Source organism: Cervus elaphus, chromosome X (genome assembly GCF_910594005.1).
Source record: "Cervus elaphus chromosome X, mCerEla1.1, whole genome shotgun sequence".
Classification (NCBI taxonomy): Eukaryota; Metazoa; Chordata; class Mammalia; order Artiodactyla; family Cervidae; genus Cervus; species Cervus elaphus.
The window spans coordinates 70735528-70747647 of NC_057848.1; the positions used below are offsets into that span (position 1 = coordinate 70735528).

General features: G+C 40.8%; 1 protein-coding gene across 11 annotated transcripts in view; it reads left to right on the forward strand.

Annotated features, from left to right (window-relative positions):
* Positions 1-12120, forward strand: part of AFF2 (AF4/FMR2 family member 2) — a 528226-nt gene that overhangs the window by 402178 nt on the left and 113928 nt on the right. For all 11 annotated transcript variants that reach the window (XM_043895846.1, XM_043895848.1, XM_043895850.1 and 8 more), the window contains one exon: positions 5019-5115. In XM_043895846.1, coding sequence (XP_043751781.1) covers positions 5019-5115 — 97 coding nt within the window. The remainder of the gene's footprint in view (positions 1-5018; positions 5116-12120) is intronic.

The following is a 12120-nucleotide window of genomic DNA, read 5'->3' on the forward strand; positions in this document are numbered from 1 at the left end:
CCAAACTCCTTAAGGATCTTTGAACCTCTCCTCACCTGGTCAAGGGCTTCCAATGATGCCTGCTAGCTGATGCCTTTGCCAGTCTTTGGGTTACCATCAGAACTTTTTTGGTATTATTCAAATGTTTACAGCACCACTGCTCAGGTACTAATAGCAACAATAGTAATAATAACCAAGATGAAAGCAAAAGCCACCTGTATTGACTCCAAGGCAGTTTGTACAAGCTTTATTTTTCAAATCCTTGCAAAAATTCTCCAAAGTAGATATTATTATTGCTCATTTTAACATGTGAGAAAATTTAGATTCCAAGAGTTTAATTAATTAGTTCAAGACTGCAAGCCCATTAGAAAATCCAGTATTTGAACTCAGATGTGTCTGGCTCTTAAGCCCTTGCTCTGAGGCTCATGCTGCCACAACTAAAGGCTTCATTTTCATAGAACCTTCTGGAATAATATTTCAAACTGTCTGTTTTTTCCACTTCAAAATCACCTGAGCATTCCATTCTGTGAAGTGGCAAGGTTTCTGGACAACAGATTTTACAGATGCAAGTAATATGGGGCCTGTCACACCATAGTGTCCTAGGGTTTCTGGTGCCAAGAGCCCTCTGAGGCCACCAGGATCTGCTCAAGGCCCAGAGAATTAGGAGCAGAGAAGACCCTGAACATGGCTCTTCCTTCCTCCTCCAAGGCCTCCCAAGTCTTCTTTTTGTTCATCCCATCTCATCTGTCCCAACTTTCAGTATCTAAGCTTTTCTAGACCAGGACTTGTTTTTGTTGACACAATCTAATGAATTATTTTATTTCTTAATACTCAAGAAATGATGTCATAGATAAAATGAAAACAGAATTTTCACACAAAGGCAGACCCCTTGAAGCACTAGATCCTGAAAAAACATCTGGAGTCACAAAGGATCACTGCTTTGTTCTGTTTTCATCTACAGTAAGTCCCCCTGTTCTGAGCGTATGTTCATAAGTCCAATTCGTTTGTAAGTCTGACAAAGTTAGCCTAGGTACCCAACTGAAATAATCAACTGTACCGTACTGCAGTAGGTTTATAAAACTGTCCCATGTGGCTCAGCTGGGAAAGAATCCACCTGCAGTGAGGGAGACATGGGTTCGATCCCTGGGTTGGTAAGATCCCCTGGAGAAGGGAAAGGCTACTCACTCCAGTATTCTGCCCTGGAGAATTCCATGGGCTACAGTCCATGGGGTCACAGAGTCAGACATAACTGAGCAACTTGCACTTTCACTTTTCACACAAATAATACTTAAAAACAAACACACACAAAAAATAAAGAAAACATTTTTAATCTTAGAGAATAGTACCTGGAAAAGTACAATAGTACAGTGAAACAGCTGGCACATAAGGGCAAGTTCACATCTTTGAATGTTCACAACTTGAAGGCTCGTATGTAGGGATTTACTGTAATTGAGAAGTGAGAGAACAATTGTTGTCATTGTTGATGACCACACATGTGGGCAGACATTCACCTCAGTGTGGTCTGTTCACATTTGGGGCTCTCCAATGTGTGCTGAATCTGTCTCTGGAACTATAACCTCATGAAAAGAGATTACCATTTTTCTGCTGAGACCACCTGAACTGCAATGGGCATGAATGGTGCTGCTATAATAATTAAATGCCAAATCTTTCATAATCCTCCACTTTCCCTAGAGTAATGTTCAGCATTAGCTCTAGATGGAAATGCAAACAAGTACATGTAGATTCAATAATAAAGCTTAATAGATCAGGGAAGGAGTGGGATGAAATGAATGCTTAATACCTCCAGAGGTAACTTATGATCATTTGCCTTTCTAGTGATTTCCTTGACTTGTGTTTGCCAGGACTTGAATCTATGCATCAGACTGTCCTTTATTTTATTAATAGCCAGCTCCACACCAAGCTTGTTGCACGGGAAGTGTTTAATGTCAATCAGTATACAGATTGGCTGGCTATTTCTAGAACTGTTCACTGGAGGGCCTTTCATTTCCATGTTAAGATCTTATCAAGTTGATTGGAGAGTCGAATCAGTGCTGAGTTCTGCTTTCCATGCCCTGGTTCTAACTGAAGGAGAGTAACCTGAAGATCATGAGCCCATTTCTGGATCTTAGAGACCCCTGAGACATTTCCTGAGTCCCACAGCAAACTTTGGGTTGGTTGGCAAAATTAGATGAGAGAAACAAAGTCTCACTAAGACTTTGCTTGTGATGACTTGCTAACAGTTATTTCTAACTGTGGCAATTTATTTCCAAACTAACAGATAATACCCTGCATTGTTTTGTATTTTCATTCCTCATACATTGCTTCATGTTATGCTCACTGTCACCACCCTGAAAGGAGTTTAATTATTAATATTATCCCATTTAACTGATGAGGGACATAGATGAGGTGCAGAGACAGTGAATGACTTACCTATATATCAGAGTTTATGATTAACCTGCAGTTGAATCCAGCATTTTGATTCCACGTCAGTTTTGTTTTGTGGGGTTGTTGTTGTTGCTGTTGATTTTCTTTCTTATTCTTCCCTTTTTAAGTTACATCCTCTAAGAAAACATTACATACTCTGGCTGGAGATGTTCTGGCTGGAGATGGTCTGGGTTCTGTGTTTGCTGCCATGATTTATGAGCTGTGTGACCATGAACAGGTTCCTTAAACTCTCTAGGCCTCACTGTAGCCCCATTTTCCAGGAGGGGCTAATAATTTCCACCCAAACATGGGGCTAATTATTATTTTGAGAACTTCCGTCATAAGATCCAAATTTCATGCTGCTAGTCAAATGGTTAGGGCTTCCCTGGTGGCTCAGTGGTAAAGAATTTGCCTACCAATGCAGAAGACATGGGTTCGATCCCTGAGTCGGGAAGATTCCATTGGAGAAGGACATGGCAACCCACTCTAGTATTCTTGCCTGGAGAATCCCATGGACAGAGGAGTCTGGTGGGCTACAGTCCATGGGGTTGCAAAGAGTCAACACAACTGAGCGACTAAACAACAACAACAATCAAATACTTGGCACCTTCCCTGACACAGAAATAGATTCTCTAAAGGGTTAGAATCATTTAAACATTTATCATTTATTTTGCTGAACCCTTACATGTAAACTAACACATAGACATTGCCTACCGGAACACACATACACACAGAAAATGAAGCCCATCACAGGTCATTTTGAAATGTTTGAGTTCTATTCCTTATGAGAATGATACAGTCTTCATTTCCACAAGGGGTTGTAAAGAATTATTTGTTCAGTCATAAGCCTGCAACTGCGAAAGAAATGCTAACATGCATTTTGTCTACTTCTCTAAAATCTTCCAAACATCCACTAGTCTCTTGAAGGACAGTCATAAATCCTGCAAATTTCACTCATCTGAAACCAATTCTAACAACTGTCTTTCCCACGAATCATCCTTTATATCCATCTTCCAGTTTCAGTGAACACATCCTGGTCTTAGGTGACTGAGCACAAAACTGGAGGAAGTGGACTTTCTGTTGGAGATTTTCTGAAACCCACTGTGACCTGAATCCCTTTCTAACATTTGGACATAACCTCCGAAATAATGTGCTCTCCTAGTTATCAAATTAGAAGTTGCTTTTTGCCTTCCAGCTTCCCTTCTAGAAAACACACACAAGTGGGAGTCAGGAGATGGGAGTTTTAGGATGGCTGTAGCACTAATTAGCTGTGTGACCTTGAACAAAACACTTGGCTTCCCTGAACTTTTCTTTGCTTGTCTGCAAAATGAGGCTGGTGGGCTATATCATTTCTGGGAAGACACTGTGTGGAAGGCCGAGGTGGATAAGTTGCTGCCCCTGTGTACATGGGAACTGGGGGCTGGGGGGTGCTCAGTGGACAGCCAGTGCTGGGATCAGCCAGAGCTGGGAGTGGGGAGAGGGAAAGAAGATTCTTTCTGAGATGGAGATTCTTTCTTGGAAGCTTTTGTGAAGGAGGTGGGATCTGACTGAGCTGTGGAGGGAAAAATAGAACTTTCAGAGTTGAAGAAAGAACTTCTAGCCGGGGAGTGGAGCTTGATGCTGAGTCTGAAAGCAAGAAAGAGCCAAGTATGCTCAGAAACTAGTAATCAGTCCAGTGAAGCTGGGGCTGGCCCCACTTGAAGCCTGGGGATGAGTTTGAAACTTGTGTTTAAAAAATAAAAATAGTAATGCCAATTGGTCTTTGAAAAAAGTGTAACTGGAATTCTAAGACAGTAAGTCACTCTTCATGCTGTAGCTCAAGTTTGGAGTTAGAAAGAGGGTGGCACTGGAATTAATATCCCTATAGAAACAGAAGGCTCTGTCTGCTCGATAAACAATTTTGAAAGTGCTAGTTCATCACCCAAATTCCGACCACTCATATTTTTCAGGTACCTTGCCTTAGGAGAGAAAGATTTCTTACACATATAGTGGACTTTCATCTTTGGGATCAAATTTTACGGGAAGAGATCGGTCATATATCAAAAGGTTAATGACGAGCCATTTCTCACCCAGCTATTTTGTGGCCACCAAGCTGCCACAGTGCAGAGGGCACTGGAAGGCAATGGAAGTTCACTGGGCCTTTTGCCTCTGTCATCCATAGAGCCCCAGCAGGCTCCGACAACAGCCTCTCCAGCCAGGGGCTGCTCTCATGCCCCTGTTCTTTCATGGGAGACTCGAAGCATCTTTTCTTGTAGAGATCCACCGCCACATTCTGCCTCCACAATGATTGATCAGTACATTTATTACACTTTCAGTAGTAAAAATATATAGACTCCAGTCATCTCTGGAGATGCTGAAATAGTCCTTTTTTCCCCTTGATTTAGGAGAAGGTAGAGAGGGAGGATGTGTGCAGAGTCAGACATAAATATAAGAGCTCAAATATCTAATTAGCTGAAAGAATCTTGGTTCCCTCTGCACCTTTGACAGAATTGCAGCTGTCAGATTGGAGCATCAATATTTTATCCTCGTCGCAAGATGTATCTGAGGATGATTTAGAAAAGACGCTTTCTAACATCAGTGCCACTGTTTTTTTTTTTTCTTTTTTTTCTTTGTAGGATGCTTGAAGACGACTTGAAGCTGAGCAGTGATGAAGATGACCTTGAGCCCATGAAGACCCTGACCACTCAGTGCACTGCCACTGAACTCTACCAGGTAGGAACAGCATAGGGCTCATTCTGGACCTGTAGGGAGGGAGCTGAAGGAACTGGAATGGTTTTGCCATCCACAAGCCTACCTGCTGCTTCATTGCTGGGCTTTGGAGCAAGGGAAACAAGCAAGGGCAAGCAGAGTGTTCTGGACCAGGTCAACTCAGCTCACACTTCCAGTGAGGAGATGCTGAGCTCTTAAAATTCACTGCTTTCACCCCTGCCTTTTGCTCCCTCCTCACCATATACACCTACTGGTCATCAAAAGCAGTATAGATCATCCTTCCCTATCGTGGACTAACTATGGCCTTGAGTGCAGTGTAACTTTCCTATAGTGACTCCAGCAAGACTTAGCACCCAGACTCATCCATTCCTTAGTGTATAAATGTGACTACCCACATGAGCCTTTAGGCAAAAGACATTTGGCAAAAAGTTGTTGCTGCCCTGATTTCTTCCATTTTGCATCATTAATATTTATAGGACTTAACACCAAATTAGATGGCCAGAATGTGTGTTTGCAGCATTTCCAATGAGCCCAGACCTGTTGATTTAAAAAGATCGGGTGTCATGTATGAATCATGAGAATGGCAGTGGAGTGTGTAGTATCAGTGATGCTCATGTGTGTCCTTCAGGACAGAAAACTGTCTTGCCTGTGGGGTCCTACTGGATGTCCCAAGAATCTCAAATAAACACAGAAAGATAACCTTTAAAAAAAAAAGCTAAAACCTAATCATGTTGTTTCTATAGTGAAGTCTGCTGAGTTATACAACTGAAACCGGGATGTTTCAAGGCATGCTCAAGCACTAGTCTTTCAAGGTAGTTAACAACTACAGAATTCCACATTCACTAAATATTTTGTGAGGAGCCTGCAAAGAAAACCTTAAAAATTGTTTCCTTAATTTCTCTTTATGTTTTCTCATTGTTAGTGTATAGGAATGCAAGGGATTTCTGTGTGTTAATTTTATATCCTGCAACTTTACTATATTCATTGATTAGCTCTAGTAATTTTCTGGTGGAGTCTTTAGGGTTTTCTAAGTAGAGGATCATTTCATCTGCAAACAGTGAGAGTTTTACTTCTTTTCCAATCTGGATTCCTTTTATTTCTTTTTCTGCTCTGATTGCTGTGGCCAAAACTTCCAAAACCAATACAATGTTGTAAAGTAAAATAAATAAATAGATTAATTTTAAAAATAAAAGAAAACCTTAGGAAAAACTCTCCAAGGCTCACCCACTCCATTCTCATCTATAATTGTTGACCCCACGAGAATGCTTACCATTTAGTATAATTTTAAAATTGAGTACATCTTCAATGTTGCTGCTGCTGCTGCTAAGTCGCTTCAGTCGTGTCCGACTCTGTGCGACCCCATAGATGCCAGCCCACTAGGCTCCTCTGTCCCTGGGATTCTCCAGGCAAGAACACTGGAGTGGGTTGCCATTTCCTTCTCCAATGCCTGAAAGTGAAAAGTGAAAGTGAAGTCGCTCAGTCCTGTCCGACTCTTAGGTGGCCAAAATTCCCCTCTCCTTTATTTTCTCCACTTTATTCGGCTTGTATTTTGGATAATATGTAAAAATTGCATCTTTGTAACTTTGGTGCTTTATAAAGACCAAGCACCTTTGTCTCCCAGGAGCTTGTGGTACGTTTCCTGAATGCAAGCAATCCTTTTCCTACTTGGGCTCCAGGGCAAATGGAAAATGTGCACTTACATTCCCGTGTGTGCCACTCCTGCTTTCAGCGTTTAATATACCAGTGACCAGAACATTATAATGGCAAATAACCCCTCCAAAAAAATCCTAGGTCATTGATTTTGACAGATGCAACATGACTTTTTAATGAACACTTGCAGCAAGTCATCAACAGTGAGCGAAAGTAGAGTTTGGAGGTTGATTTCTTCATGTGATTATGCAAGTACAGTCTGCTGTTTTGGCTTCTCGAGTTGTTATTTTCTGTATTTATCTGAAGAAGTGGCATTAGGTCAATTGGCCTGAATCCTTTGGGAGTTTACGATGTTTCAGGTGACTGTGTCAATGCCGTGACCCTTGGGTAATCCCTGCTGGTGAGTTGGCGGTGCTCCATGGCACACTGCCTTTAGCCTGGTCATGCCTTTCCCAACAGAGGTTCTCATTTGAAGGGGGAGTTGACCTGGGATATCTAAAGTAAGGCAAAATGACAACTTATTCCCTCTAACTGGGTCTAGGAAACAAGAAGTGGGCATAAAGTTATAAACATTTGCAAACGAACCCTCCTTATAGAGTCTGAGGACTAGTTACAAAGCCCGAAGGCTCAAGGTCAAGAGACAGTGGTCCTGGGGTAGAAGGCAGGCACAGTGACACCAAGTTTTGGTGAGTTCTGGCTTTCTGGGATGCAATATTCTTTTTCAAAAATGCATGGATTGACATCATTTTCCTTTTTTTGTCATTGTGGTAAAACCTAAATAACATAAAATCCACTAATTTAAAGTCTAAAATTCAGTGACACTGAGTCCATTCACAAGCTTGTAGATCCAACACCAGTTCTAAAATATTTTTATCACCCCACAAGGAAATCATACATTGAGCTGTTACTCCCCAGCTCCCCTACCTCCCAGCCCTTGACAACCACTAGTCTACTTTCTGTCTCTGGATTTGCCTTTTTCATTGGAATGAAATCATATAATACATGACCTTTTGTGTCTGGCTTCTTTCACTCAGCATTGTGGTTTTAGGTGCATCCATGTTGTGGCCTGGATCAATACTTTCATTTTTTATGGCTAAATACTATTCTGCTGCCTTTTGTTCATCCATTCCTCAAGTGATGGACACCAGGATCCACCTTTTGGTTCTCAGAAATAGAGGTGCCGTGAGCCTTGGTGTATACATTCTTGTTGAACACCTGTTTTCAGTTCTTTTGAATTGAATCTCTCAATTCTTTCAGTCTTTCCCCCCAGAAGTGGAATTGTTAAATCATATGGTAATTTATGTTTAAATTACTGAGGAATAACCAAAATCATTTTCTTTTCCAATGAGATAATATGGCACCACATATGTCATATGGTACTATTCCCTCATCTTTTAGTTGAGCCCATCACATTTCCAGCCACATTAGAAGTTCTGAGCACTCCCACTGATCTATGCCAAACATGAAGTTAGGTGGTTGGTCTTAGTCAAGCCTCATGGCAAATGTTAGTGGTAGATTTGGGCCTCCAGTTCAAGCTGCAGAATTGCAGAATCATTCTATTTTTGGCAGGATGGTTGGAGGGAAAGCATCCAAACAAATGCACAGGTGCGATAAATGATGTGTCTGAGGGATCAGACCACTCCATGGGTTTGAGCCGGCATTATGCATAGAAACTTTCTCAGAACCCAGTAACTACATTCAGACACACATAGTTCAATAAAAAAGCCTTTAGCTTTCTGGAGACTTCCTCAGATCATCTCATTCATAATCATTGCACCTGGACTCACCTAAGGAAACCCGAATTGCCCAGATTTGGTGAGTATACATGAATCTTTTCCCCAAAGCTCCTAAGACCGTATGCTATGGTTTGTGATATAAAGAATCCTGAGAGAATGCATTGTAAATGCTTGTATGAAAAGGAAACATGGGCTCAAGATGTGTCAGCTTCTAATTTGATCTTTCAGTCCAAGTCTCTCCTAATCAGAACACTATCCCCTCTCCCTGCCCCTCTACGGGCACCCTCCATGGTAGTATTGGCTGTGCTGAGTGGGTCCTGTGCACAGACACCAATAGAACCACTAGGATGTGTTTAAATGCTAAGTATTACTCCTGCAAACAGGGAAATACAGCAGGAAGCCTGGAGGGGAAGAGCATAACGTACAAATTAAAAACACCAAATGCTCAGCTATGGAGACCCAGGAATATAAATATATTTTTAAGAAGGTATTTTACCTTCTGGTGACTCTTTAAAGTCAGAGATGCATGATCATATATGCACATGGTTTCAGTGAAAAAGCCCTGGTGATTGTACCCTGAAAATATTTGTTAAAAGTTTGCATACTCTCTCCACATTCCCCACTGCATTTTACTGTCTTGGTTGGGACAGTTTGGGAGGCAGCTGAGTTCATAGGTGAACGTAGGTGGCCTCATGGAGGAGAGTGAGCGAGAGCATAGGTGTGCAGTCTGACAGGTTTGAATCCTAGCTCTGTCACTTGTCTGGTGATCTTGGGATAAAGACCTAAGTATCTATAAAATGGAGGTAATTGAGGTAACAATACCCATTTCTTCATTGGATCATAGTGAAGATTCAATGGGTAAATGAATTAATACAGGCCAAATCATGTGAAATTATGGTTAGCACTTAGTACTCACCTCTTTACATCATCATCATCATCTGTTACTACTACTACTAATGATCTAAAGTGTCTCATATTTGAGAGAATAGTTACATTACTTTCTCTTTTCTTGTGAGGAATGGGAGGTGAAAGAGAGTTGCTGAATTAACTATCTGGAAAAGAATCAGTTTGTGGCAAACTTGAATGAAAAGATCTGTCTTCCTAACACGTATTAGCTAGCTGTGTGCACCTTGCCATGAGGAATTGTAAATATAGTCATTGGGAGCATAGCTTTTGAAAACTTATAGTTACTAAAGGGAATGGGATTGGGGAGGGATAAATTAGGAGCTTGGGATTAGCAGATATACACTACTAGGTATAAAATAGATAAATAACAAGTACCTACTGTATAGCACAGGAAACTCTATTCAGTATCTTGTAATAACCTATAGTGTAAAAGAATCTGGAAAAGAATATATATGTAACCAAATCACTTTGCTGTAATTAACACAAATTGTAAAAAAAAAAATAGTTTTGAACACATAACACGTGAATGATGGGGTTATTGTAGTTGTATTTACCCTTCCTTTGTTTATGTAAGTCTCAAGGGAATTGGGGTAGTGGGTTTGGACACATGGGGTATAAAAGATTTTCACAAATGCTGGTCGGGGCCCTTGGCTAAGAGGAGACTCTGCCTTGGGCCCGCCGGTGTAATAAACTGCACTCCACTAAAAAAAAAAAAATAAATAAAAATAAAAGAGCATGATTTTTGGACTAGAGCAGCCTGGGCTTCAATCTCACTAATAAACTGGAATAACCAGTCTTGTCTAACTCTGAGGACAAGATGAAGATTGTGTATAAGAAAATGCTTTGAAAAACACAATTGCTTCACAAATTGGTGGTTGTTCTTCTTTATGGCCCTTTTAAACATGAGTTGGAAGCCCCTTCTTAGGGGTCCACTGGTAAATAGATCTTGCCCTTCATTTTGGCCTTAGCATTCAGTGGGATCTATTAGGAATTGGGTTGAATGTCCTAACTGCACCCAAAGACATCTATGGGGTGTGGATGACTCTTCCTCCCCTCTGAGCCCTGATGAGTTTTAACCCAGATATCCCAGGAAGAAAGGCCAGGTTGCCAATGACACTGCCCAAAGTCCGCCAAGAAAATTATGTGTCTAAAATGGAGCTTTTCTTCAAAGGACTAACATGGGTGCAGAGTTGCATCATACCAGTTCTTATTTCTCTGAGTTCTCGCTGTGCCCTAGAGAAAGACTGTAGGGTTTACTGTGAAGCTCTAGTCATCTTGGTTTTCTCTCAGGGGCTTCCCATGAATGGGAAATAAATAATGACTTCAAGTTGGCATCGGACATTGGAATATTCAAGAACAATGCTTGAACTGGATGCAGTGTTTTGAATTTAGTCTGCATGAACATACATGTTGCAATGTGTTCTCTTTTGTTTTTGAAGTCAGCTATCAATAATATGGTTGGATGTATAGCAGAGTGATTCAGTTATATATACATACATATGTATATATAAATTCTTTTTTGTAAATCAATGATACTTCAATAAAATTTTTAAAAAGTAACATGGTTGGGATGGGAGGGCTCCATGATGTCCATTACCTAGCTGACTTCATTTTTCCTTCTCAACTGCCACTCTTGACATCATAAATATAAAACCCAGCACTGGCCTTCCCCATCCAACACTTATTGAATTGCCATTTTCCAGCCAGTCTTGAAGGGTAGGCAGTGACACTGTGATGAGCCCCCTGGGGTTTGGCTTGAGAGCAGCACAGCCCAGTAGGATGGGCTTCCTGCAAGTGTAAGTGTGGGGTTTTCTGCACATCCTCACCCCTCATACCACTGAACCTGCAGTTTTCCTTTTGGTCCATTTTTTTTCTTCTATTTCTTGGGATTAAAAGAACTCCCGAAAATGAGGGGTTAAACCTTGAATCAATTTTCATTTACAGCTGAGAAGCAGTTATTGATGCTGTGTTTGCAGTTCAATAAAAGATCTAAAGATATAGACCTGGTGCTTCTCTTTCAATATAAGCCACCTAATCAGTCGCAAATGTTTTCTTAACAAATAAATTGTATTGACAGGTTTATTAAAATTGCTGTTTTTAAAGTTTTAAACTGTCCACAATTTGACCAATTCCAAAGGCTTCTAGTCTGTAGTGTCCAGACTCCAGAGCCCCCTCTGGTACATATTCATAGAAGTGGGTAAATACCTTCTTGATGTTTCCTTGAATGTTATCCTGATGATTGATTTATGCAGCTCGAAGCATGTAATATCTGTTAAACTCTGGCAGTAGGATGGTCTGTGATACTTGGGTTTTGATGCCAGGTTAGATCTGGGCATGGTTGTCTTGTGACCTAATCATCTCCGATTGACATTAGCAGCATCAGAGTTTAGCATTACAAAAGCCATAAAAGAAATAGGTATTGTTAGAAACAACCTTTAGAGAATTTTAATATTAATACCATCTTAAAGATTAATGTGAATGAGACTGAAACTTTAGGTGAGTTCATTTAACCCAGTTAGAAATTCAGAAAATGAGTACTATGGCTGGAAGTGTTCAATTAGTGGCAGGCTCAGCTAAAGGACTCTAGATAAAGCTTGGAGTGGTGTGTTGGTGCTTTAAAAACAGAGCTGAACAATTTCAATTTGCTCTGAGTACAAAGACATTCTAATGAGTTGTGTCTGGACACATTATTGTAAGTAGCTCCGATGTACCCAAT